Below are 27961 nucleotides of genomic sequence, written 5' to 3'. Positions count from 1 at the left end.
TTTGGCAGCCACTCGCTTTTTTCAGCCGGCAACTCCGGCCGAACGAGTTAAACTACAGCACGTTCGACCGCGAGCTGCTCGGGCTATTCCTGGCCGTTCGCCATTTCCGACACCTCCTGGAGGGCCGCGCGTTCACGGCTTTCGTCGACCACAAGCCGTTGGTCTACGCAATGGCTAAGGTCACGGAGCCGTGGTCGGCCCGACAGCAGCGCCACCTCTCCGCTGTGTCGGAGTTCACCACGGACATCCGGCACGTCACCGGCAAAGACAACGCCGTGGCCGACTGTCTTTCTCGGGCCAGCGCGAACGCGGTCCACCTCGGCGTGGACTTCGCGCTCATGGCGGCCGACCAGACCACCGACGCCTCGGTGCAGGCACTCCGTGCGGCGGACACGGGCCTCCGCCTGGCCGACATTCCCTTCGCGGGCACCGTCCTGCTCTGCGACGTCTCCCAGGGCCAGCCTCACCCCATCGTGCCCGTTTCCTGGCAGCGCCGCATCTTCGCCTCCATCCACGGCCTTTCTCACCCGGGCCGGAAAGCTTCTCAGAAGCTGGTGTCGGCGCGTTTCGTCTGGCACGGCCTTCGACGAAACATCCGTGACTGGGCCAACGCCTGCACGGCCTGCCAGCGGGTCAAGGTCCACCGCCACACCCAGGCCCCGCTGGCACCTTTCGCCGTGCCTGAATGGCGTTTCGACCACGTCCACGTGGACCTGGTGGGTCCCCTGCCCCCCTCGCGGGGGTTCACCCACCTGCTCACCATGGTGGACAGGACCACCAGGTGGCCGGAGGCTGTGCCCCTCGCCTCCACCACCACCGCCGATGTGGCGCAGGCGTTCATCGCCACCTGGGTCGCGCGCTTCGGCGCACCAGCGGACATCTCGTCCGACCGCGGCCCACAGTTCACGTCTGAGCTTTGGGGCGCGGTCGCCCGTTCGTTGGGGGTCACGCTGCACCGCACCACGGCCTACCACCCCCAAGCCAACGGGTTGTGCGAGCGGTTTCACCGCTCCATGAAGGCCGCACTCATGGCCGGCCTTCAGGACGACGGTTGGGCCGACCGGCTGCCGTGGGTCCTTTTGGGCCTTCGCACGGCCCCCAAGGAAGACCTCCAGGCGTCCGCCGCCGAGCTCGTCTACGGCCAGCCGCTCCGCGTCCCGGGCGAATTCGTGCCCGACGCTACCAGTCCCTGGTCCGCCGCTCGCCAGCGCTCGGACCTCCAGGAGGCCGCCCGACGATTTGCCCCCATGCCGACGTCCCGCCACGGTGGCCCCCAGTCCTACGTCCCCCCGGCGCTTCGCACAGCGGAGTACGTCTTTGTGCGTCATGACGCGCACCGGGGGCCACTCCGGCCGCCGTACGACGGGCCCTTCCGGGTCCTGCGACGGGGCGACAAGTCTTTCATCGTCGACTTCGGCGGCCAGCCGGACCGGATTTCTGTGGACCGCCTCAAACCGGCGCACATGGACGTCGACCGACCACCACGGTTGGCCCTTCCTCCGCGGCGAGGCCGCCCCCCGTCCACAGTTCCCCCCGCTCGACCACCCACCACCACGTCGGACCCCTCCCCACGACCCTCCAGGGGTCGCTTCGGCCGGGTCATCCGGACCCCCCTTAAATTGACCCTGCCGGTGCAGGTCGATTCTGGAGGGGCGTGTGTAGCGGTTACCGCTGGATGCACACAATCGCCTTGCACCGGCCAGAACACGGCCAGACGCGCCTCTCCCGGGCATGCCCGGACTCGTCTTTCCCGGGCATGCCCGCTCTCGCCTTTCCAGGCCTCGCCCAGAGCGTCCGGGCATGCCCACTATCGCCTTTTCAGAGCTCGCCCAGAGCGTCCGGGCATGCCCGCTATCGCCTTTCCAGGGCTCGCCCAGAGCGTCCGGGCATGCCCGCTATCGCCTTTCCAGGGCTCGCCCAGAGCGCCCGGGCACGCCCAGCCTCGACTTGCCAGGCCGCAGCCAAACACGCCCGGGCAGGTCCAGACTCGCCTTTCCAAGGCTCGCCCTTGACACCCGGGCATGCCCGGTATAGCTTTTGCCGGGCAAACTTCCCGACATAAATGTGTATATATATTGCTGCCCGATAAACGGGCTTGTCAGAATACCTGAGCTGTTTTGTTTCAATAAAGCAACTCGGACGAATTCCGTCTTTGGTCGCGTCAATTCTTTCGACTCGCGTTGGAGCGCAGTTCCTTCAATACTCCACATAGGTGAGCAAATCGTTTATCTAGTTTTATGTATGAGCGACATTTACAGAAACACACCAGGATACAGTGATAGAAACCAAAAACACATTTACAACAAGAGGGAGAATTGCTTTGGAATATATGTCCACTACCGGTCCCAATGAATGTTCTTGTTCCAACCACTCAGCAATTGTGGCAGAATAAGTTGAAGTTTCTGTAAATTATCACAATGAAGTCATGTACCAAGTTTCAGTTGAATATTTTAAATGGTAAGGGGAAAAAGTCTGGAAAACTGACCCATGTATAATATGTGATATTGACAAAGTCCAAAACGGACATAACTCCATGAAAAATTGGCGTAACGCCACGAAACTCAAACTTGTTCTGTAACTCATCGTAATAAAGCCATGTACCAAGTTTCAGTTCAATATTTAAAGGGTAAGGGGAGAAAGTCTGGAAAACTGGCCCATGTATAATATGTGATATTGACAAAGTCCAAAACGGCCATAACTCTATGAAAAATTGGTGTAACGCCACGAAACTCAAGCTTGTTCTGTAACTCATCGTAATAAAGCCATGTACCAAGTTTCAGTTCAATATTTAAAGGGTAAGGGGAGAAAGTCTGGAAAACTGGCCCATGTATAATATGTGATATTGACAAAGTCCAAAACGGACATAACTCCATGAAAAATTGGCGTAACGCCACGAAACTCAAACTTGTTCTGTAACTCGTCGTAATGAAGCCATGTACCAAGTTTCAGTTCAATATTTAAAGGGTAAGGGGAAAAAGTCTGGAAAACTGACCCATGTATAATATGTGATATTGACACAAAGTCCAAAAAGGACATCTTCGTGAAAAATTGATTAAGTGCCCCTAAACCCAAACGTGTTCTGTAACTTATCATAATAAAGCCATGTGCAAATTTTCAGTTGAATATTTTAAAGGGTATGGGGAAAAAGTCTGGAAATCACGGGTGAGACGGAGAGACGGAAGGGCGGACAGACAGACGGACAGCAAACATAGAGTGTCCTCCAATGAAACCAGCAGGGTACTAATAACGACTTTGCTTAAGATATGAGTTCAAAGGTCATTCTTGCAAACGGGGACTTCATATTCAACTAACTGGCAACTAGATATAAATGCAACTAAGTGGTTCATATCATGTTGTCGGACAATCCAACAATGTTACTCTTTGGTTATTAAACAAACGACAAAACTGAAGTTCAAAAGGTTCTCGTATCGAGATACATAGTCCCAAGAAACACCAAGTTTTTCATTTTAAAATTTTTTGATTCTGATGTATCATACTCTGTTATAAAGTGTCGGTGCTGCTGAAGCAGTTTCTTGGCAAGGGTTATACTAGATGGTTTGCCATTGCCTTCCCAGCAGTAGTTTGTTATAGGGCAGGAATTTGTAATTTGTTTAGGGTGCCGGCGATAGCTCTACACGAAGGACACCGTGGGATCTTTAGCATCCACCAACCCATGCCGGCAGGCGGGACACCATTTGTCCATTTGAGGGACAGCACACACATTGATGAATTACCATACCTGTGAAATACCAGGATAACAGTGTATAGCTGGGTCGGGATTCAGACACAGGCTCGACAACTTAGAGACGAGTGTGCGTTCCTCTTGACCATACTGCCAGCCCTAATAAATGTCAGGCTTATATATTTGAAAGACAAAAGTAATAAAGTTATTTTAGTGCAAGGTTTTCAACAAATGAAGGTGTACATTAAAACGGAATTTAACCGCCTTGTATATACCATGATGAGGTCGACACAACCAATTCTGAAATAATGCTTCTGTTCTTGTATCAAGAAGCTACAAGAGTAAAAAGTTATCATGATTGCTATGTCTGTTTTGTAGTGCAGGATGACATATTTTGATCACCATAAAATAAAAATAAATTCCGGAAGTTGGCTGAAAATTTTAAGAAGTTGGGACTAATAAAATTACTCAAGGCACCATGAGTGTGATAATTCTTTACGAGTGACTATTAGGAGGTGTCTGGGAACCGTGTGATTTTAATGATTCCCAGCTAACACAATACCGTTGGGCCAACGTTGGCCCAACGGTGTTGTGTTAGCTGGGTTGTGTACTGTACTTACGATGAGATGGAACTATTTTTATTAGTCCCCTACCGGTGTACACCGTAGGGGACTATAGGTTTGCACTTCGTCCCTCCGTCTGTCAGTCTGTCGGTCCGTCAGTCCGTCACGCAAAGAACAGTTTTCCGGACTTTTTTTTCTAAACTCTTATGCTAATGAGTTCAAACTTGGTACATGGTTTCGTCATGATAAGTTACAGATCAAGTTCGAACTTCACGACGTTTCGATCATTTTTGACAAAGTTATGGCACTTTGAACTTTGGTAATTTCCCCAACAGTTTTCCGGACTATAATTTGGAATGCGGTGAGTCATAATGCTGTCTTCTATGACAGTGCTACCCAATGCCGGCAGGGGACATGTATTGCAGTGCAATACTCGGAATGCTTGTTTTATATATGACTGTGTGATGTTTGTTGAGGTTAGATTGAGAAGAGTAGAAAGGTGATGAGTTATGATATTGTTAGACTTTAAGCTGTGTGTGGAGAGATTGTGAGAGTTGTGGAAAGTTCTGGTTACTTGTAGATGTAGAACTATGTAGTAATTAGTAGTAGTTTGTAGATGGAGGGACTTTAAAGAATATTTTTTTCTTTGAAGAATCATGAGAGTTCAAGGAGGGGGAAGAAGGAGTGGGGAAAAGAAAAGCCTGTTATCAGTGACTTTTCCATGTACAATGCCATGCCGGAGTATCATTTGTGCCTTATATTTTAAACAAGCATTCTGAGTATTGCGCTGCAATACATGTCCCCTACCAAAGTTCAAAGTGCCATAACTTTGTCAAAAATGATCGAAGATGCAAATTTATGCACGGTTCATGCTGGTTTTCAAACTTCATCTGAGGTATGCTGAGACACATGTGTGTCACGCCTCGCCTCGTTGATAAGCCCGCAAGGTCGCCCCGTGGAGCGGCCTGCACGTATTGCACTGTGTGAATTATATAATTACCAACTCACGGTCTGAGGTACAAGCGATTCAAGAGATATCCATTTTTTTTCTTCATATTTTCGTTTAATTAACGATATCTGCCAAACCACGTGCCCTATCGCAAATTCCAAAAGGACATCTTAGTAGACTGACATGCTGAACAGATCTGTGAAGTTTCCCCTCGATTGGATCAAAAATGAGGGAGCAGCTCGGTTTTAAAGGTTCATGCTTAAAAACGTCATAACTCTGAAACCATGTGATGGATGACGTCATGCTCGCTGACCTTTTTGTTCGTCATGGGTATGCGATTCTGCCTGCAAAGTTTGGCCTCGATCTGTTTAGCCGTTGCAGAGAAAAATGGGTTTTCGTGTTTTCACGAAAAACAATATGGCGGCCGAACCACGTGACCTGTGACGTCATAATTAACATTATAATATTCTACAGACCGAGTCCCTCCTATGGTGAAAATTTGATCTCAATCGGTCCTATTATTGCAAAGAAAATCTTTTTGAAAGGAAATTAAAACTTAAAATGGCACTGAGTTAAGGATCATCAGAATTATCAGAATTCCCAAAGTTCAAAGTGCCATAACTTTGTGAAAAATGATCGAAACGTCGTGAAGTTCGAACTTGATCTGTACCTTATCGTGAGGAAACCGTGTACCAAGTTTGAAATCATTAGCATTAAGAGTTTAGAAAAAAAGTCCGGAAAACCGTTCTTTGCGTGACGGACTGACGGACTGACGGACTGACTGACGGACGGACAGACGGAGGGACGGCGTGCAAACCTATAGTCCCCTCCGGTGTACACCGACCGGTAGGGGACTAATAAATGCAACTTTGGACTTCAACCACCTGCCCGTTGGACATATATCAATTAAAGTGTTAGGTTTCCTGATCAGTGATTTCAGATTATCAAATCAATCTTAGAATAAGCCTTATCCAGGCCCTGTTATTTGAGACATAAAAATGAAAATATCCCTCTTCTTGCTCTCTTGGGGAACCTGCTTCCTCATTCTGTTCAATCCGACGTTTTCCTCCAGGGCTTCAAGGTAGGAGTGCACCACCATCTCGTGTTATCCTCAATCCCTACCAATGATCCTTTTTCAAACCCATTAACCCTCCAGTAACCACCTCTCCCTCATTCCCACTTTTACTTGCAGTTTGCAATGTTTCCTGCCCTATTCCTCTCTTCCTCTCATGTTCCACTCGTGGCAAAATTTTGTCCCATTGCTTCACTGTCAGTGCATTACATTCTACCCTCTGTCACCATGCTCTTCCATGAGCTTAGACTTTGTGTTAGAGGGGGGAAAAAAACAGGAGAAATGGTGTCCAAGAATAATTAAAGAAAGGAACCCATGGCTCAGAGCATGACAAATTGATACAGGACTGAACACGTGTGTTTTGAGTTGTCCATGCGTTGCAGAGAATGTCAATTTGTGAATATAGTTGGGTCTGTGCTGAAAGAAAAAGCAGGAATTGCATCTTCTTTGAATTCCATTGCACTTGTGCACTATTCGCATCAGTTCACATAGCTGGTACTTAGCTACCCATGTGCGGTGAAAAAGCTAAATACCCACTTCAGAGATGCGAAGAAAAGTCAAAAGTGTACTACCACAACAGAGGATTTTGATAAAAGGTTTTCTCAGCTAGTGCAGGTATGATTGTTCTGTGATAATTTTGATATACTGTGATTTCAAAATTTAAGTGCATAAAATGAAGTTTAAAACATAGCATTATAAGTCATATTATCTATATTATAAGCGCGCCGTTTGTCCATTTGTCCATTTGGCCGTGTGTGGGTGTGTCGCCATTTTTCTCAGAGATGGCTGAATAACTTTCATCTAACTTTCATAATTCTTTCATAATTCCATAATTTCATAATTTCATAATTTAATAATTCATCTAACTTTCAAAGGTTCATTAGTGGGGGGGGGGGGGGGGGGGGAAATAGAAGTTTTTTTAAAAATTGGATTTTGGTTTTTTTCTTATCGCTCTATTGTGGGTATCGGGAATTATGTGGGGATCGCATTCCTTAGTGGGTGGAGGGAAGTATTTGAGGTCCCCACAAAAATACACCGGGCAACGCCGGGTATCCCTGCTAGGAACTTATAAGATTATATATATATATATATATATATATATATATATATATATATATATATATATATATATATCTAAGGAGAATGCGCAAGGGAAGAGAAAGAAGAGGAGGTTCAGGAGCATCCTAAACAAAAAAAAGAGCAGCTTGCGAGAGAACGGACGTTCTGAGAGAGCACTTGTAGAGGAGTAAGACAAAGCTGAGACGCACTTTAAAAAATCAGAGTGGCGCTTGGGAAAGTAGACGAGTATGCTCGAAGCAAACAAAAGGTGATTGGCGTATGGAGAATAAGAGCGGTTTCTCAGCACTCAATTCGTGATGGACGTTCCGTCAAGGTCTGGTTGTAAATAGCACAGTTTGAGAGAAACACGTTTGGCCCGCTGGTGTCTCTGTTTCCAGTGTCCAATGCCTGTGTGAGGAAGGTTTCTTTTCGGTCTCATCACCTCTCACTGTTTGGGTGTCTTTCAATCTCATCACCTCTTACATTACATGTTTATCCTGCTAGCTGTTAACCTGCTTGCTAAATGTGGTGCTTGTTTTGCTGCTAGCTCAGTAGCAGTAAGCTTAAATAATTACACAAATGCCTGTTGACATAATTCACTATTTCTATTTGTCTGAATTCAGGGTTGTGGTTCCAATTTAAAAGTCTAAAAAAGCAAAAACATTGCGAGTACTCTGATAAATTGACAGGAAACACTGGGGATGATTGCAACAGTTAGTTTATGATCTTGTGATAAACAAAGTTGCGTTTTAAACATCTCTCAGTGCCATGTTGAACCCTCTTGTTAAAGTCTTGTCTGTTCTGAAAATTATACTTTTACATATTTTTATATTTACTTGTTTATCATTATATATATATATTTTGTTGCGGTTTTGAGTTTGTACAATAAAGGTTAATTTTCCCCCTCATAGTTAGTCACACTACAACACGTAGCCTCGCGATAGTTCAGTTATTTCTTAGTAAATGTAAGCATAGTCTTTTTCCTGTGTTAGTTTTGCATTGAGTAGAATAAATGAGAGTTAGGTCCTTTCATTGCCTTATGCCGCCTTATGCTGCCTTACGCCGCCTTATGCCGCCTTTGACTTTTGGCGCAAATTAACACGAGGCAGGCCTGGCAAATCGAGGCAAGACTGAAGGAGGGCGGAGGAGAAGCTGACGGTAAGCCCGAGCCGCCAATCAGGGCTCGAAGGGAGTGGCTGCGGCACTGCGTCACAAGGCGTGGTTAGAACATTTGAGAGGGCTCAGGGGGTTGGCAATATAACCCGTTGCGTGAAGCCCCCACCCCAGTTATGGGAGGGGTGCTTGACAAGTGAACAAGTTATGAGATGGGTGATGAGATTGATGAGTTACAAGTTATGGGAGAAGCACTTGTGAGAGTCAAAGTGGTTCTGTGAGAGTGCAGTTCTGTGGGGTGATGAGCTTGAGAAGTTGTGAGAAGGGCATGCGCTGGGTGTTGAGCTTGAGTAGTTCTGAGAGAAGACGCGCATGAACCAAGCTATTAACGCTCTTACCAATTAAACGCTCGGTTGAGCTTGAGGCAGAGCCTCTATTGGGTTACGCGAGTGATAGCGTGCCGGCAACTAAACGCGCTGTGGAAAACTGCCAAGCCGGCAAGAGACGCGTACATTTAACTCCTGCCTGCTGTGCCCTTTGTTCGAGAGACGCGCTACAAGGACCCCTCCCACTGCCTGCTTGCCTTCATCGCGGGACGTGCTGTGACCATGGAGAGCCACGCCGGGCGAAGCCGTTCCTGGACGACCAAGGCAGCGAGTGAACATCATCCTACCTTCATTTCCCCTCTGTGAGTGTGATTGGCCCATGTCTGGGGTTAACATAAGACTGATTAAGACTGCTCTGTGTCTCTGTGCTTCTACCGATCATTGTACATAATCATAATTAAACCTGTGTTCATCCTTTATTCGACCGTCTCGTCCCTTCCATCATTGACTAAGCGTGGTACGAATAGAACCGCTCTAATCGGGTTCCAATACCAAGGTAACTGCACGGACCACGTGGTACGCAATCCGCTCGGTGTACTCAAATTACACGTGGCTCGTGCGAGGCTTGATTCCCCGCTTCCGCAGCGGCGCAGGCATTTAGGTACGTGCGAGAATTGTCCCGAAACCCTACCTTGCGTTTGCCCGGGAGGGGCGTTTCAAGTCTCTCGGGTGCGCCGGCCCAAAAATAACAAGGGGCTTAATCTCCCCTTGGTAAGCACAGGAAGGGCGGCGAAAACCGTAACAATATATATATATATATATATATATATATATTTCTATATACAATTCGCAAAGTGTCTGTTTGTGGATTTGTTTGTGCGTTTACAGCGGTGCTCCAAGTCCTGCTTCATCGTCCTCCCATCCGCAAGTACGGGTTCTTTATGATCATAAAACAACTAAATTTATCGCGTAAAAGTTGTGGCCGAGTGGTATGTCGCTGACTCGTAAACTAGTGGATGCCGTTCGATCCCATACAAAGACAAGTTCAAAGTTTCTTTCTTCTTGGGTGCAAAAAAGCGTTACACACGGACATGGCTCCTGTTATACATACAGAAATAAAAGGCTTACTGGAACCCGCTGGGTCCATGACTGGGATGTAGAGTGATGAAGGCGGAGAAAGGCCTCCGATGGTTTGTGCTATGAGCTCTGCTCTGACCCCTCCACGCTCCAGGTAAAAGGTCGTCTCATTCGCATTGACAATTTTTTTGTCAGGCACAGACCCAGCTGTACCAGTGCTCAGATGTAGGTGGTATGAATGGACCAAGCCGTGAGCCTCAGCCTGCTTAAGGGGCTGGAGGAGACAAAACAAAGCAAGCAAAATGACAGGATTGACATTTGTTCTGCAAGCATTTTCTAATGCCTCCTGTTCCAAGTTCTTTCATATGAAGAGAAAAAGAGAAAAAGATTTCGGTAAAATGTTGCCGAGGTACAGAAAGATTGTTGAAAGCAAGTTGGTGGAAAACATCAAATATTGTTGTTGGATCTATCATGCATTGACTATGTGAAGTACTGTATAGGACAAAGCAGAGGCTCACAAAGACTTTTACTTCACTAAGAAGTTCGAAATTACTTCCTCAATTGAAAAAGCAAACAAAAGCCAATACAACTAGAGAGTTCATCTAACACTTTACCCCATGCTGTATTGAGAAAAAGGACATGTGTTGTGTCTTTGCGCAGCACATTTGATTGGTCGTGAAGACGTAAAATGCCGTAAAATTTTGTCCAAGTACTGTTAAACCGAAATGTTTTGAAAGTGCCAAAAAGGTGATCTGTGTTCTGCAATTTTCAAGAATATAATTCAACTGAAATAAAATAAACATTTAAAGGTCATAGAAAAGAAAAATCCAGACATTTACTGCCATTGATGCAGCATCTTTGACACCACCTTATTTGACACGTTACATTAGTTCTTTGTGCCTGTTGTTTGCGTCCTTTATGACATCATTAAAAGCAGTAAGTTTCCTGTTTGGTATGATTGTAAATTTTGTTTGACTATCAGGCAGACAGAGTAAAAATATTATCTCACTCCTCCGCATGCACGATCGGGTCAACTTCAGTCAAAGTACTGCTAAACTCCAGGTTTGGTTTCCGATTCATGTTAAAAATATATAATTCAATTGAAATCAAGTTGTTCCTTGATCATAAAATGACGTTTGTAGACAGACAGACACACAGAAGGGAACCAATTCCCTACGCCTCGATTTTCGCTTTGCGTACATGGGGTAAAAAGACAACCAAACTCAAATCTCCGCCATCTGTCTTAATTATGTGAATTTCATAAAATTCTATTGAACCCTCTTAAAAACTATTACAAATTCCAATTCGACCTGAGTCGATACAATATATAACCCATGATATGTATAAAAAGTGGGCTAACGGTCATCTGTTGAGATTGTAGTTCTGACCACTGCAGATTTTGGGAGGATCTCAAGGTTCAGGGTGTAACCCTGTGTAGCATATTTCAAAAAGCTGTGGACATGTTACGACAAAACTAGGTGGATGAGTTGGTTTGGTGACAAGAACAATGATTGCCGATTCGATTTAGGTTCAGGTCCAGATGCAGACATAGCCTATCAGTGATGTCACTTCCTTATGCTTCCTACAAGGCCTTTTCCATCCATTCAAGTTTGGTTTTGCAATGCACAATATCTTCAATGCAGGTATGCTTCAAGTTCAATACATTTCTTATCAAAATGCTAATCTTCGATTCATGCGCCGTTGCATTTTTTTCCGCACAATCCGAATCAACTCCCCGATGAAAAGCAAAACGAAGATGAATGGAAACAAGCAAGCAAATGCACTAAGAAACATTCCAGAAATGGCTTTGTTTGGTTGTGCTGAGGAGTACGCAACTTCATCAGATGCAAGTAACAGGCAACTTTTCAGCCAAGTCATGGCCAAGATGATCCAAAAATCCAACCGCATCTCTGGCTTGGGAATGTTTGAAACCAAACCCAACATTTGACATTCATGACTATAGGCAACACCAGTTTCAGAAAGTGCATCCCATGACGCACATTGCCTCCTTCATTCACTGCAATTTTCGACAAAAAATCTTCCCTTTTTCATTACTGGGAACAATTTGGGAAACTTGTTTGCCCAACTGTGGTGATTGGTGTTGATATTCCTGCAGCCTCTCCAACATCACAGAGTTGGAATCAAACATGTTGCTGCTTTTCTGGCTGGCATGGCTTTCCTGCTTAATTGCCTCATCGTCTTCAGCTGAAATAATGTTTTCCTTCACACCAAACAAAAAATCTTCATTACTCTGATAAATTTATTTGTCCACTTATTGGCTACCTTGTTCAATTTCCTTGTCCACTTATTGGCTACCTTGATCAATTTCCTTGTCCACTTCTTGGCTACCTTGATCAATTTCCTTGTCCACTTCTTGGCTACCTTGATCAATTTCCTAGTCCACCTCTTGGCTACTTTGATCAATTTCCTTGTCCACTTCTTGGCTACTTTGGTCAATTTCCTTGTCCACTTATTGCCTACCTTGTTCAATTTCCTTGTCCACTTATTGGCTACTTTGATCAATTTCCTTGTCCACTTCTTGGCTACTTTGATCAATTTCCTAGTCCACTTCTTGGCTACTTTGATCAATTTCCGAGTCCACCTCTTGGCTACTTTGATCAATTTCCTTGTCCACTTCTTGGCTACTTTGATCAATTTCCTTGTCCACTTCTTGGCTACTTTGGTCAATTTCTTTGTCCACTTATTGGCTACCTTGTTCAATTTCCTTGTCCACTTCTTGGCTACTTTGATCAATTTCCTTGTCCACTTCTTGGCTACCTTGATCAAATTCTTTGTCCACTTCTTGGCTACTTTGGTCAATTTCTTTGTCCACTTATTGGCTACCTTGTTCAATTTCCTCGTCCACTTCTTGGCTACTTTGATCAAGTTCCTAGTCCACTTCTTGGCTACTTTGATCAATTTCCGAGTCCACCTCTTGGCTACTTTGATCAATTTCCTTGTCCACTTCTTGGCTACTTTGATCAATTTCCTTGTCCACTTTGGTCAATTTCTTTGTCCACTTATTGGCTACCTTGTTCAATTTCCTTGTCCACTTATTGGCTACTTTGGTCAATTTCCTTGTCCACTTCTTGGCTACCTTGATCAAATTCTTTGTCCACTTCTTGGCTACTTTGGTCAATTTCTTTGTCCACTTATTGGCTACCTTGTTCAATTTCCTCGTCCACTTCTTGGCTACTTTGATCAATTTCCTTGTCCACTTCTTGGCTACTTTGATCAATTTCCTTGTCCACTTCTTGGCTACCTTGATCAATTTCCTTGTCCACCTCTTGGCTACTTTGATCAATTTCCTTGTCCACTTCTTGGCTACTTTGATCAATTTCCTTGTCCACTTCTTGGCTACTTTGGTCAATTTCCTTGTCCACTTATTGGCTACCTTGTTCAATTTCCTTGTCCACTTCTTGGCTACCTTGATCAATTTCCTTGTCCACTTCTTGGCTACCTTGATCAAATTCTTTGTCCACTTCTTGGCTACTTTGGTCAATTTCTTTGTCCACTTATTGGCTACTTCGATCAATTTCCTCATCCACTTCTTGGCTACTTTGATCAATTTCCTTGTCCACTTCTTGGCTACCTTGATCAAATTCTTTGTCCACTTCTTGGCTACTTTGGTCAATTTCCTTGTCCACTTCTTGGCTACTTTGATCAAATTATTTGTCCACTTCTTGGCTACTTTGGTCAATTTCCTTGTCCACTTCTTGGCTACTTTGATCAATTTCCTTGTCCACTTCTTGGCTACCTTGATCAATTTCCTTGTCCACTTCTTGGCTACTTCGATCAATTTCCAGTCCACTTCTTGGCTACCTTGACCAATTTCCTTGTCCACTTCTTGGCTACCTTGACCAATTTCCTTGTCCACTTCTTGGCTACTTCGATCAATTTCCTTGTCCACTTCTTGGCTACTTCGATCAATTTCCTTGTCCACTTCTTGGCTACTTTGGTCAATTTCCTTGTCCACTTCTTGGCTACCTTGATCAATTTCCTTGTCCACTTCTTGGCTAATTTGATCAATTTCCTTGTCCACTTCTTGGCTAATTTGATCAATTTCCTTGTCCACTTCTTGGCTAATTTGATCAATTTCCTTGTCCACTTATTGGCTACCTTGACCAATTTCCTTGTCCACTTCTTGGCTACCTTGACCAATTTCCTTGTCCACTTCTTGGCTACTTCGATCAATTTCCAGTCCACTTCTTGGCTACTTTGATAAATTGCTTTGTCCAATTTGTCAATTGCTTTGTCAATCATAATTGTATTGAGGAATTTCTGAAACCTCCTACTTACCTTACGACACCAACTGGGACCACAGAAGGTTCTTATATTTCCTTTTTGTAAAATATGCAACTGTAGTGGTTACCAAATGCTGTCCGCCTGTCATGTGACCAGACCCTCAGCTCTGATTGGTGCATGTTTGTGGGGACATACGGACAGACAAACGCTGTTCTAGATGGCATTGCCCTATTGGCTGCAGGGCTACACTGTAAAAATTATTTGGCACGACTCGGCAGGAGTTTAATACACCAACCTCCCAGACTCGGTGCGGATGCTCTAACCATTACACCACCGAGTGTGGTTAAACACCACGTTCCAAAATATGAATGTGTACATTGAACATATATGTAACGTGTATGGCAATAAATTAGATAATTGTTGTGCTTTATACTTATAGTCAACGCATGGGGACGAGGGACATGAAGATCCAAAATGACGAATGTTCTCACCTTCCATACGAGCATAATACTTGTATTGTTGGTCTTTTCTGTTCGTATGAAATTTCTCCACAATGTCGGTGCCTTGGATGGTGCTAAAAGTACACAACGAAGCATATCTGACATAAATCACTCAGGATTTTCCTTCGACGCATTATTAAATTAAATTTAAAGCTTCACTGGTACTTGCTCACAATATACCAAAAAACAAACCCCAAATGCAAACAGATTAAGGCCAAACCAGATTTTTAAAAAAATATTACTTATGTATTAGTTTTTTTTATTATTTATATATTATTTTCAGCCTCAGGTAATTATGCAAGTTTAGAATTTGTTAACTCACCACCTTCCTTGGTCTGTGTGGATTTCACGTTACTCCATGAACTCCACCGCCCATCTGTATTATGGTGGCATCTCACACTTACATCATACGGAGTGTAAGGAACGAGGCCCTCCACTGTTGTTCCCATGCTGAGCTGTGGTTTCTGTGGAAATGCCTGCAATCTAACCTGCAAATGATGCACAAGAAGAACTAGAACGCCACTCAGTAGAGCGCATACTCCCGCCGTGGGTCAAGTTGGAATAGTAGGATTTCACAAAAGTTTGAGGGAGTAGTTCAGTGACAACACAAGACAAGACAACACAAGACAAGACAACACAAGACAAGACAACACAAGACAGACACTGCACAGATATATATTTAGAATATATAGAAGATAATGTTAAAAAAAACAAGGCAATTTCACTCACATTTTCGGATTTAGCGTTCAATTCTATATAAGTGAGTGTATTTTGAGGCGTGTGTGACTTCAAATAAAATTGTAAGCCAGGAAAACGTTCGTTTCATTCCTTAGGGATACAACATGTAAAACTGGCCCAAACGTCAAAACAAAACTCCCTCATTTTAAGTCGTCCAAGCGAATGCGACCACTCATTCTTCTGGGAAGAATCCCGTGCACATGCTGGTCACACTTATAACTCACCTAAGTCTTTATAAGTTCATCAAATACTGACACCGCGATTGACATTCGCTGAGGTAAATGTTGATATCTCTTCTGAGGTTGATCTGAGGTTGATATATCTTCTGAGAGATATCTCTTTCTGCTCACCTTCACTCCTTCATTCCTCTGTCCTCCCGCCTCTGGAAAAACTCCCTCACTCTCTTCAATCCCACTCCACCCTCCAGGTCTTTAAAACAGCTGTTCACCACCATCTCTTATCTTCCCCCATCCAAAACCTTGATCTCTTCCACCCCCGCTAATTTCACCCAAAATCCTACACTTTTTTTTGAAATACCAACTTCTGTCCTGGAAGTCCTTGGTCTCCTTGTGTTTTATACCTCTCCCCTTCCTCCCCCCCTTCCCACGCCTCCTCCCCCCAAGCCCTCTCCCTCCCACACTTCTCCCTGCACTCAAATGTTGTGTTTGTGTGCTTCCCCTTCTCTCCCCATCTTGTCTTCCGCTCCCTCTTTTATATATTTTGTTTGTCTGGTTGATTTGTTTGTGAAATAAATGTTAGCTCTTTCACGAGCCTTGATCGATTCTGTATGCAAAAAAAAAAAAAAAAAAAAAAAGGTTAAAAAAAAAAACAGTTTTAAAGCATTATACGTATCAAACGATACATTTTATGAAAAGGGGAAACCTAATACACACTTTGGTGGTTTTAAAATGACAGAATATGTCTTTATTAGAAAACAAAAAAAGAACCTTGAAGATGACGCTGCTAACAAAATACACCACTCTAACGCATAATCACGAATTTAAACTACATTTACAACAAATATGAAAACTATTTTCATATCACAATGTTAAATATAGAATATATAGAAGATAATGTTAAAAAAAAAATGAGCCCTATCTTCCAATGGTAAACAATCCTCCAAAAAATTCCTGGATCCGGAATAATATCCTGAGCTTCACCAAAAACTAATCAATTCTTCCTTATCCCAAGGGCAATCATCCCACCAACTTTCATCCAAATCCGTTCAGAACTTTTCCAGATATCTTGTTCACAAACACACGAACACGCACACACACACACACGGACACGATCGAATGCATTACTCCCGAAAAAGAGGAAGAAGAAGAAAAAAACAATTAGTGAATTATAATATGCAGGCAAATTAGTTTAACATAAAAGCACAAGTTCAATTTATATCATCACACTTTGACTTATATTTGCCTGGCATGGCATGCAAAACAAAATCAGGACGTTTTTTTTTTTTTTTTTGTATACAGAGTCGAGGCTCGCGAAAGAGCTAACATTTATCAAACAAACAAATCAACCAAACAAGTAAACAAAGTATATAAAAATGAGAGCGGTCGACAAGATGGGGAGAGAAGGGGAGGAAGCACACAAACACAACATTTGAGGGCAGGGACATCGGGAGATGTGTGGGAGGCAGAGGGCCTGGGGGGGAGGCAGGATAGGTATAAAACGCAAGGACACCAAGGACTTCCAGGAAAGAAGACAAAAGTCGCCTCAAAAAAGTGGATTTGGGGTGAAATTAGCGGGGGTAGAAAAGATCAAGGTTTTGGATTGGGGAAGATAAGAGATGGTGGTGAACAGCCGTTTTGACAAAATTAGACACAAGTTTGTGTCTTTTTGAAGGCTGCACAAGTTTGAAGCCTGTCTTGAGTCAAACAAAATAATTTTAAAAAAAAATAGTATGTGGTCTACTTCCTTGCTTGATGCTCAGCATTTAGAATAGGCTATGAGCCAAGGGGGTTGGTCGGTACCATACAGAATACAGATGGAGTAAGGCTCATTGTGATTTTTAGCAAGATATATGTCCCTAGATATGAAAAAAAAGTGATAGCAGTGTATAACTCTCGGCCATCTCTGTGTTATCACCCGAAATATTATTATACGCCCGCTTCGCTTCGCCAAAAAATGTGATATTTGCTAAAATTGGAATAAATATGTTTTTAAGGACCACAGAGTGCCAATAATTTGCATACTGGATGCCAACTAATATAGTAATAGAAATATATAACATTTGTGGGGGTTATTTATCAAAATATTGATATAATGACAAAAAATATGTTAAATTTAGTGAAAAAGTGGTCGAAATCGCTTCGAGTTCAGAATTCACATTGTACATTTTTGTCAATATTTCAAAAATGAAAACTCCCAGAGTAACATTTGACCCCTCAAAATCTTCGCAAAGAACCACTGCATTGGAATATATCATTACTTTGTAATATGGTGGTTGTTTGGGGCACATATTTTGGCAAAGTTCAAAATATGTTCAACCATACCCCCTAATTTTGATATTTTGGAACGAAACATAGCTTTTGAACATTTTAGGTTTATTCGTCTACTACTTTTGGTATCTCAGTGTAATTTTTGGTATTAGCTAGTATCCTAAAGTAGGTTTGTAACATCAGCTACATTATATTTCACAATGCATGCAAACTTGCTCCACACTCTAGGTTTATCATGATCTCTCGAACAAATACGATCTCGATCTCGATCTCGGCACTCTGTGGTCCTTAAAAACATATTTATTCCAATTTTAGCAAATATCACATTTTTTGGCGAAGCGAAGCAGGCGTATAATAATATTTCGGGTGATAACACAGAGATGGCCGAGAGTTATACACTGCTATCACTTTTTTTTCATATCTAGGGACATATATCTTGCTAAAAATCACAATGAGCCTTACTCCATCTGTATGGTACCGACCGGCCAATTTGGGGGGTCTGGCTCATAGCCTAGAAAGGATAAGACACGGACAAACAACCATAGGGTGGCAACCATTGCGCAAGCTTGATGGGCCTAATATTGCCGCCTGCAATGAAGTTCCTCAGAAGGGAACGATCAAATTGAACGAACCATCGTGGGTATTTACAAATCCAGGAGTAGAGAATGTAGAGAAATGGTGGAGAAAATGTAAACACTCACTACTGTCTTGTCTTGCCATGTGTTTGCTTCCTGAGCGTACACTTCACACTGCAACTCCAGGTCCGCATGTTCTACCGTCCAGGTCACATTGATGAGTACCACACCTGGTGAGACTGTCACATCCTGTGGAGGGGACGGTTGGACTGGGTAGACAATGGGGGCAAGGAATCGGTATGTTAAGAACGTATACTGTGGAATTGTAGAGAAAATTAGATACGATGCCACTTACATACTTGCACAGGAGAAATTCATCAATTTATGACATAACTGCAAATAATGACATTTTGGATAGTTGTTTAGGTCATTGCATTCGCTTTTAGATGTCACCAGTCTCAGAAGGAGACCCAAAATATGTTTGGAGTGGAAATAAACAATCATTATAGTCCGTTAAATGTTTGAACTCGGATGTTATCTTACTATAATTCAGAAAATGTCTGTCTGTCTGTCTGTCCGTCTGTTCGTCTGTTCCCAGGTACCGCAAAAACGGCTGAAGCGATCGCAATGAAATTTTGGGTGGGTAATCCTGGGACCCCCTGGAGTTAAATAGGCTATATTGTTTTTCCATTTTTTTCAATTTCCAATTTTTCCAATTTTCCAGTTTTTCCAAACACGATGGAATAATATTTACCGATATGAACAGTGATGTGGCTTTTATTGAAATTCTACAAATACTGTTTAGATTTTGATGATTTGTGTGTGATATGTTTCAACGGAAGTTTATATGAATCGTTTAAAATAAAAAAAGCCTTCAATTTCTGATATTTTGCCTTTTCATTTAGTCCTCCCAATTGAAGACCCGCCCTTAGGGCGGGTACCGTAAGAGCTAATCCAACCTTGCATTCCTCTTTTATTCCAAACGTGCACTTCAGGAAGAGAAAAAAAAAAGTAAACAGTCCAAGTAAAGCAGACTCGGCGGTGTCATGGTAAGAGCGGCCACTCCGAGTCTGGGAGGGTGATGGTTCGAGCGCAGACCAAGTTATCCTGAAGACTTTTAAAACAGCATGCACTGCTTCCTTGCTTGGCGTTCAGCATTTAGAAGGATAGAGCAAGGACAAACAACCATATGTTGGCAACCATTGTACAGGCAATTGATGGGCCGAATGCAATGGCCTCCTCTTGCATTGACGTTCCATGTTGAAAGGAATTCATATTAAATTAGCAGAGACCAAAACACTACGGTTCTCGATTATTTTAATGCACCTGGAACTACTTTCATTTTTTTACTAGTGCACCCACTGCCCACAAAAGCGCCAGGAAGGGTCATGTTGTTATCCTCTGTGGGGTTATGGGGTATAGTAAATAGATTGCAGTACATCTTGGCTCTGCTCCGTTTGTCTGGAGTGGACGCGATAAGCATAGAATGTCTCAAAGACGTCGGGATTCCTACAGATTTGTTTCAGTGTAGTGTTAAGCAGCAGTAGCGACTGTTTAAAAAGGTGTTCGTATGTGTTTGTGGTTTATAAAAAAATTCTTACTTCTGGTAGGCTTGCCGCACGCAATGCCACGATAAGCCTTTTTTCATTCTTTTTTTTGTATACAAAGTCGAGGCTCATGTAAGAGCTAACATAATATTACGGGCGTCGAGGATGAACACCTGAGTCCCAAACGTCACTTCCGACTAAGTGTGTTATAGGGTGACTAATGACAATGACCCCAAGTCCTAACCCAAACCCGCCTGGCCGAGGCCCGCAAGCTGGCCGAACGGTTTTTGGAAGCTTGAACTTTTGGTTTAGTGCAAGGACTTTAAACTGCCACACTGTCAGCTCAGGGGAGCTTGCAACCCGATCCGAAAAAGGTCAATCAAACAAAATGAAATACAATCAATTTACTTCAAATCATGCAAAACGATACAATAATCAAATCATATACTGTGCATTCAGAAAGTATTCAGACCCCTTTACTATTTTCACATTTTGTTATGTTGCAGCTTTATGCTGAAATCGTTTAAATTCATTTTTTCCCTCATCAATCTACACCCAATACCCCATATTGACAAAGAGAAAACAGGATTTTAAAAAGTTTTGCAAATTTATTAAAAAGAAAAAACTGAAATATCACATTGCAATAAGTATTCATACCCTTGGCTATGACACTTTAAATTTACCTCAGGTGCCTCCCATTTCTCTCAATCATCTTTGAGATGTTTCTACACCTTGATTGGAGTCCACCTGTGGTAAATTCAATTGATTGGACATGATTTTGAAAGGCACACACCTGTCTATATGAGGCCTCCCAGTTGACAATGCATATCAGAGCAAAAACCAAGCCATGAGGTCGAAGGAACTGCCTGCAGAGCTCAGAGACAGGATTGTGTCGAGGCACAGATCTGGAGAAGCCTACAAAAAAAAATTCTGCTGCATTGAAGGTTCCCAAGAGCACAATGGCCTCCATAATTCTTAAATGGGAGAAGTTTGGAACAACCAGGACTCTTCCTCGAGCTGGCGGCCCGGCCAAACTGAGCAATCGGGGGGGGAAGGGCCTTGGTAAGAGAGGTGACCAAGAACCCGATGGTCACTCTGGCTGAGCTCCAGAGATCCTGTGTGTAGATGGGAGAAACTTCCAGAAGAACAACCATCACTGCAACACTCCACCGATCTGGGCTTTATGGCAGAGTGGCCAGACGGAAGCCTCTCGTCAGTGAAAGACACATGAAAGCCCACAGAATCTTGTTTCTCACAGTCTGAGAGTCCTTTAGGTGCTTTTTTGCAAACTCAAAGCGGAAACTCAAACTCAACCATTTCTTCAACCATATCCCAGAGATGTATGGACCGATTTTGTTCATGCCTGGCACGAAAACAATACATGATGGTTTACATATGTACATCATTTTGTTTCGCGATGCGATCAAAGATGGCCGACTGGCAACCATTTTAGTTGTAAAAAACCTGATGTTGAACGTGTCCACAACCATTTCTCGGACATGCATTTACCGATCTTGTTCAAACTTGGCACACAGATAATGAATGATAGCTTACACAGGCAACATATTGTCTTTCGAGATCAGATCCAATATGGCCGACTGGCGGCCATTTTGTTACTTAAACATGTCCTCAACCATTTCTTCAACATGCATGGTCCGATTTTGTTCAAATTTGGCTCAAGCACAGTACATTACGGCAATAGTATACACTTGCACCTCACTTTATTTTGCGATCTGAGCAAAGATGGCTGACTGGTAGACTGGCAGACATTTTAGTTGTAAAAAAAACTGACATTGAACACATCCTCAGCCATTTCTCGGACATGCATTTACCGATCTTGTTCAAATTTGGCACACAGATAACGAATGATGGCTTAGATATGCATGCCCTGATTTATCGAAGTCAGATATAAAATGGCCGCTTGGTGGCCATTTTGTTATTTAAACGTATCCCCAACTATTTCTCAACATGCATGTATCGATTTTGTTCAAACTTGGCACAACGACAACACATGAGCCCTTGGAACAAAGCTGTGAGAATGACATTCCACAATCTTATTCATGAATTATGATCCTTTACCAAAATGGAGGTGGAGATTTTGAGTTCTTGGAGTTTCTTCCCACATCCTAAAACCCGCAAATGAATAACATTGGATAACAACCAACAGAAGATTTTGTTTTGTAATCCGACCAAAGATGGCCAACTGGCGGCGTTTACCTCTGTGTAGCAAAATTTCTAAAACCACAGGGCCTATGACATTTTATGTCTTTTTCTCCTTATTAGAATTACTAGGGCATGCCCGTACTATATCTATATCTAAAATTATATCCCCCCCCTCTATTTACATGAAATGGTTTGGTCCAAAGCGAACGGCTTGCGAGTACGGTGACAATCCCCCCCCTCTATTTACATGAAATGGTTTGGTCCAAAGCGAACGGCTTGCGGAGTTTGGTAAAGAAATCGCCATAGCGTGCACAAACGCGCAGGAAAGCGAAAGAATCGCAAATTAGTTTTAATTAGTTTTAAAACATAGTTTAACGCCAACATAGTTTGCCAACGTGAAATAAATGAATACGCTCTCAAATGTGCCGTCCGAGGCAGAGTCTGTTCGCCACGTTCGGCACACGTGATAACTCGCTGCTCTCTGATTGGTTGAATCGTTTTTTGGACATAGCTCGGTAACTACTTGTCCGATTAATATGAAACCTTGAAAAGGCACATCCTCGGGTCCCCAGCAATATACCTGGCAAGTTTAAAGTATATCGGACCCGTGGTTGTCGAGAAACAGTGGTCACAGACAACCATACATACATACATACATACATACATACATACATACATACATACACACAGAGATTACTGGAATTATAGATAGATATTGCTTTGTAATAACATCAATATTATGCTATTATCATTCGTGTTGTTATTACCTCCGTTACCAAAGGTGGATTGAGGTTACGTTTTTACCCATGTCTGTCTGTCTGTTTGTGAACAGGATATCTCAAAAAGTTGTGGACGGATTCGAACGAAATTTGGTGGAGGGGTTGCGTGTGTGACAAGAACGAAATGATTAGATTTTGGTGAAGGTCAAAATCTGGATCCGGTTCAAAGGATTTCTTAAGTGATTCTTCACCATTGAGTGATAGGGCCAAAAACGAGATACAGTATATATATATATATATATATATATATATATATCATATCTCAAAGAGGTATGGACGAGTTATGACAAAACTTGGAGGATGAGTTGGTTAGGTGACAAAGACAAGCCAATTTGATTTTGGTTCAGGTCCGAATCCGGATGTATGACGTTCTAGTTTGGCCTTTATTTTTCTCTACAAAATAGATAGAGGTGGAAAGTTATTTTTTAATGTTTTGAACCGATATAAGCCTTGCCTATATGCATTACTAGGATGGCCTCGGGATACGCACACTCACCTATAAGCTATCTAGCCTGGGTTTGAATCCCGACTCAGGTATAATTAAACTACCATACTGGTGTTTCACACGCAGAGTGATTAATCAATGCGAGTGCTGTCCCTTCGTGTCTCTTCGTGAACAAATTCCAAATTCCTGCACTCACCTACAGAGGGCACTGCATCAGTGGCACAGTGGTGCCCTCAGACAATGATTCTACCCCACAGCCTTGTGTTGCATATGAAACAGAAGACTGGCATAAAACTCCATCAATGGGCCTACCAACAAACCTTTGCTTTGTCGGCGAGCATTTATGACAGATCTCAGTGACACATATACAGTCTTGCATGCAAAGTTGGTTATGACTCAAAGAGGTTTTAAAGAAGGCATAAATGGGAACTCACAAGCCGACAATGGTGTGAGTTTGAGAGGAGCTGAAGCGCGACGCCCAAGTGCGTTAAAGACCTCGACCCACAAGGTGTAGTTCTGGTTGCGTTTCAGTGACCTCAACAAAGCATTACTCTGAGCAGCTTTCACCGACCCACTCTCTCCATTTGACCTATAAAGGAACCAGGGATACATCATAACCCATTAGACATGAAGTATACCAATACGGGACTTTCGAAATGACGTATCAATACTAAGTGAGACCTTTTGCGCATGCGCTGTGCGTGCGTTTACACTGACTCGGTTATGTTCGCCGGGATTTTACACCTGCCGTTGCTCGCACAAAATCTATGATTGAAAGTCGTTTTGTTAAACATAATTTTCAACATTTAGACAATAGGGTGGAAATTTCAAAATGGTTTAAAGCACAATTGTTATGTCATTGTTAAAAAATCAGAAGTTAACGTACAGATTGTGTTGTGTACGGTACCACGATGCTCTTCGGGGTCTTTGGACCACGAGAAGTTTCTCCAGTTACAATCTTATTAAAGACTTTAAAACTTTACACAACGACAACAATCATGCAACATTAGAGAGGTCTTAACAACAACTACTAGTACTGTACAACCTGCAAAATTCTTACACATTGTAATGCAATCGGTATGTGCTCTCATTTTTAAATTGAAGGTTGGTGTCATTGCCACGATCCCATGTGCAATGAAGATTGACCAGATCGCCCGTTTTGCAGCTCAGGCTCTTGGGTGTTTCCGGACGGTCTGCAGAGACAATGGTGTACAGTGTGTTGTTGTGGACAAGTACAGTATACCGTATGTAGTCTAGGCCTCGTTAGAAACTTGGACGCATATTGTAGTTACCCGTAGGCTACAAACAGCTTTAATTGCAAGTTTCAGACAAATAAGTAATAATAAATAAGTAATAAAAAGTAATATTTCTTTGCAAATTCCATCATTTGATCAATCCATTTGTGTATTTTCATTGCTAGCTCGGAATACTAATCGAGTGTGAAGTTTTAAGTAGCCACAAAGCAATACTGGCTCGCATATCGACAATTTGCTTGAAGTATAAGGACTAAGGATTGTGACGTAATTATGGATCACATTGACAACTCACTTCCAACAAACACAAGTGTTCCGCAGAGGTGATTAAGAGACGGAAGACAGATTAGGTTGTCACCATTTAACCTGGAAGCCTTCAGGGTGGTCAATTTGATTGTAGAGCTTGTTGAATTTTGGTGAACGATGACCTCAGACGACAGTGAGGTATTGTTATGCAACCATCGGACGTCGCCAGCAATGGCATCTCCGCTGTAGTCGCAGGTTGCCATCAGGTTTCCTCCAACCTCAGCGATTATGTTATCGGGAGTTATCCGACAACTGTCGACCCCAGCCACTGGGACGAAACGAAAGCATCGATTAGTGAATTGTCTTATTCTACTGGAACACTTGAACACAGCAGCATACACACACACACAATGTGTTGTCCATCAAGGAGTTGGAAAAGTTCAAGGAGTTTTCAAGGAGTTTTCAAGGAGTTTTCATCAAGTGAAAATCACTGAAATTGGAAAAGTGAACACGGAAACCGAGGGTAGAGAGAGAACTGGAAAAGCTGATGCTAAGGTGACGGATGACAAAATGAAGTGACAATTGATACACTTTTTATTTCGGTAGAAATCCTTGTTAGATATGACCTTACCAGTTTCTCTCTACTTTCACGAAATATAAGCAGGAAGTTGGTTAATGCGGTTTTGTTTTACTTTCACATGTTTTGTTCTTCCCAAATGTTAAAATATTGCTGGGCTGTGGACATCTGGGCAGGAATCAAACGTACAATGGTCATGTTCCTTGTCTATAATGATAAGGCCAAACGTTTTTGTTACAATTTGTGTCAATATACTGTACTTGGTAGAAATTTTTTATTCCCAACCATGAGGTATGGATGGGGGACCTACGTTCCCATAATCCATCTACATACCAGCGCATGTACATTTGATTACGAGTACCACGTACGAGTACCGTAGAGTGGGACTACTTCTGATAGCAGGGAAACTTTGAGCATGTCCAGGAATAGTTTCTGTGGATTAATTTTTCAATTTGCTTCCTTCAAAAAGGTATTTAATAATTACGAGAAACACCGCTCCCTCCGGGAGCATTGGCAAGTCCTCAACTTCCTCCCCCTTCCTCGCAGAGAGTAGAGGTAAGGGGTTACCCTGGTTACTTACAAGTTACAACACGTATGCAAAATTTGCTGGAGATCGGGCCAGCCCTGTTTTTTTCAATGATTTTTAGATGTACATACACACCAACATACATACATACACACATACACACATTGTTACGAAATAATATACCATTTGAAATGAAAATGTGGATTTAAATGAAGCAGGTACAAGTTCAGTCAATTGTACTGTGGCAAAAGGTGGTTTAAAAAATGATTGTTATGGTGCAGACAGAGCTGTGTTGAGACTAAGGTTCGAGTTCTACTCACAAGAAAGAGACATAGACTGGGGCAGAGGTTTGTTATGGAGGAAGCGGAACTGGACTAAGGCTCTTTCATTCACTGAGACAACAGAATGCAGACATTTAGACGCCGGGCCTCTTAGTTGACCTTGTGTGAAACATATAAAACACCACAAGAGCTTGCATCGGATTCAGGAGAGCAGGAGATGGATGAATTGTGATGTACACCAAACGATGGATGGACACCAAAGGAACAACTCGCCTTGCCGGGGGCATGAGCGAGGAAGGTTGGTGAGAGAGGGTTTGGCTGTGTGCAGTTCATCCTGAGAGACTGCATATTCAAACCAGGATCCAGTGAAGAGGGCCATGAGTTCTGCAAGAGGACCCTGACGGGTTCCACATTTCAAACCATAGTTCACTAACCAGCTACATCCCTGTGGGGGCTGGTCATCATACCTACTGGCAGGTATTCGATGAAGGCTGCCATGCTGGGGTCGCGGAGGTGGCATCCAGACAAAAACTCCTCTCTGGTCGAGAATCTCCTCACACCTCACTCTTCATTCATTCCTCCTCACTTCTCTCTCCTAAATTCTTCACAGCCAGTATGCATTGGGATCTTTAACACCACACACTTTTTATATTCGACATCACTCAGCCAGCTTGGTCCGTGGACACAGGAGTCCTATGCGTGCTTATGTGAGACCAAGCTCATAGAGAGAACTTGCAACGCGACTGGCATGGTCGGACCCGTACACCCAGCTGGACAAGATCATTTGAACGTGTGAAGTGCCGACTCTGACCATCTGTAACCCGCTGAAGTCTTATGTAATAGATTGAGAGCTTTTTGCGAAACGTAGGTTTAAAGCAATTTTTGGAAATAGGTCAAAAAGTACAAAACTAAATCCAAACTGAAATGCAAAGTTCATGTTATTAATGTTTCATCTCAGGAGCAAAAACTGTTTACAAATACTCTGCTCTGTGTGGAAAGAATGCTCTGTGTGCTTAGTCTCTTCATCACGTGCGATGTCTATTATTGCCAGGCGTTGCAAAAATGTTTACAGAAAGGCCAGTTTACCCAATCTAATGAGTGTTTTTGTGTTTCAGATTGCATGAACATGGGTGTCAAAGCTCAGCTAACACCACAAAAAACACAGGCAATTGTAACTTTGAGAAAAGAAGGCCAATCCTTGAGACAAGTGTCAGACTTGAAATACAAGTGTCAAGACTTGCAGACTTGAAATACAAGTGTCAGGAAATGCAGTTGCTTGTGCCATTAACCGACACAACGAAACTGGTAAAAATGCAGATAGAAAACGTCTGGTCAACTAAGAATCACAACAGAATCGCAGGACAAGTAATCCAAGTCACCAGTCCCTGCAACAGACGTCAGTAGTGTATATATGTTGCTTCTGGGACACTCTCATTTTCCCATTGACTTACATGTTAATTTTTCCCCTCCCTCATTGCCCCTAAACACCTCTATTTCTCTCACCCTGTTCTTTACGAACCTTCTAACCTTTTGACATGTTATCCTTATTCATTAGACCACTTAAACAATGGTCCTTCGGTGTGAACCTGTGATCCTTCTGACCTTATGGACCTTTTAACCTTTTACTCTTAATATCATCTGGTGAATCATCTTTGACCCACTCAAACAACGACCCTACAAATATTTGTTTATGCGTGGGAAATAATTTAATTCTCTTGCCACTCCCTTCACCATCTAATATATTAACAAAAAAGATGTTTGAGTTCGGTTCTTTATCAAGATATTTTAACTGAGCTAA

At 43.0% G+C, this 27961-nt stretch overlaps 1 protein-coding gene across 1 annotated transcript in view; it reads right to left on the bottom strand.

Annotated features, from left to right (window-relative positions):
• The window catches only part of LOC137412122 (leukemia inhibitory factor receptor), a 110467-nt gene that overhangs the window by 24798 nt on the left and 57708 nt on the right, over positions 1-27961 (bottom strand). The window contains exons 2-8 of the mRNA XM_068097388.2: positions 24829-25107; positions 24341-24473; positions 23715-23869; positions 18473-18615; positions 14909-15074; positions 14578-14660; positions 9893-10115 (exon numbers count right to left, since the gene is read on the bottom strand). Coding sequence (XP_067953489.2) covers positions 9893-10115; positions 14578-14660; positions 14909-15074; positions 18473-18615; positions 23715-23869; positions 24341-24473; positions 24829-25107 — 1182 coding nt within the window. The remainder of the gene's footprint in view (positions 1-9892; positions 10116-14577; positions 14661-14908; positions 15075-18472; positions 18616-23714; positions 23870-24340; positions 24474-24828; positions 25108-27961) is intronic.

This window comes from Myxine glutinosa, chromosome 13 (assembly GCF_964187855.1).
Source record: "Myxine glutinosa chromosome 13, kmMyxGlut1.1, whole genome shotgun sequence".
In the NCBI taxonomy this organism is placed as follows: Eukaryota; Metazoa; Chordata; class Myxini; order Myxiniformes; family Myxinidae; genus Myxine; species Myxine glutinosa.
This window is presented reverse-complemented; position numbering and strand designations above follow the sequence as displayed.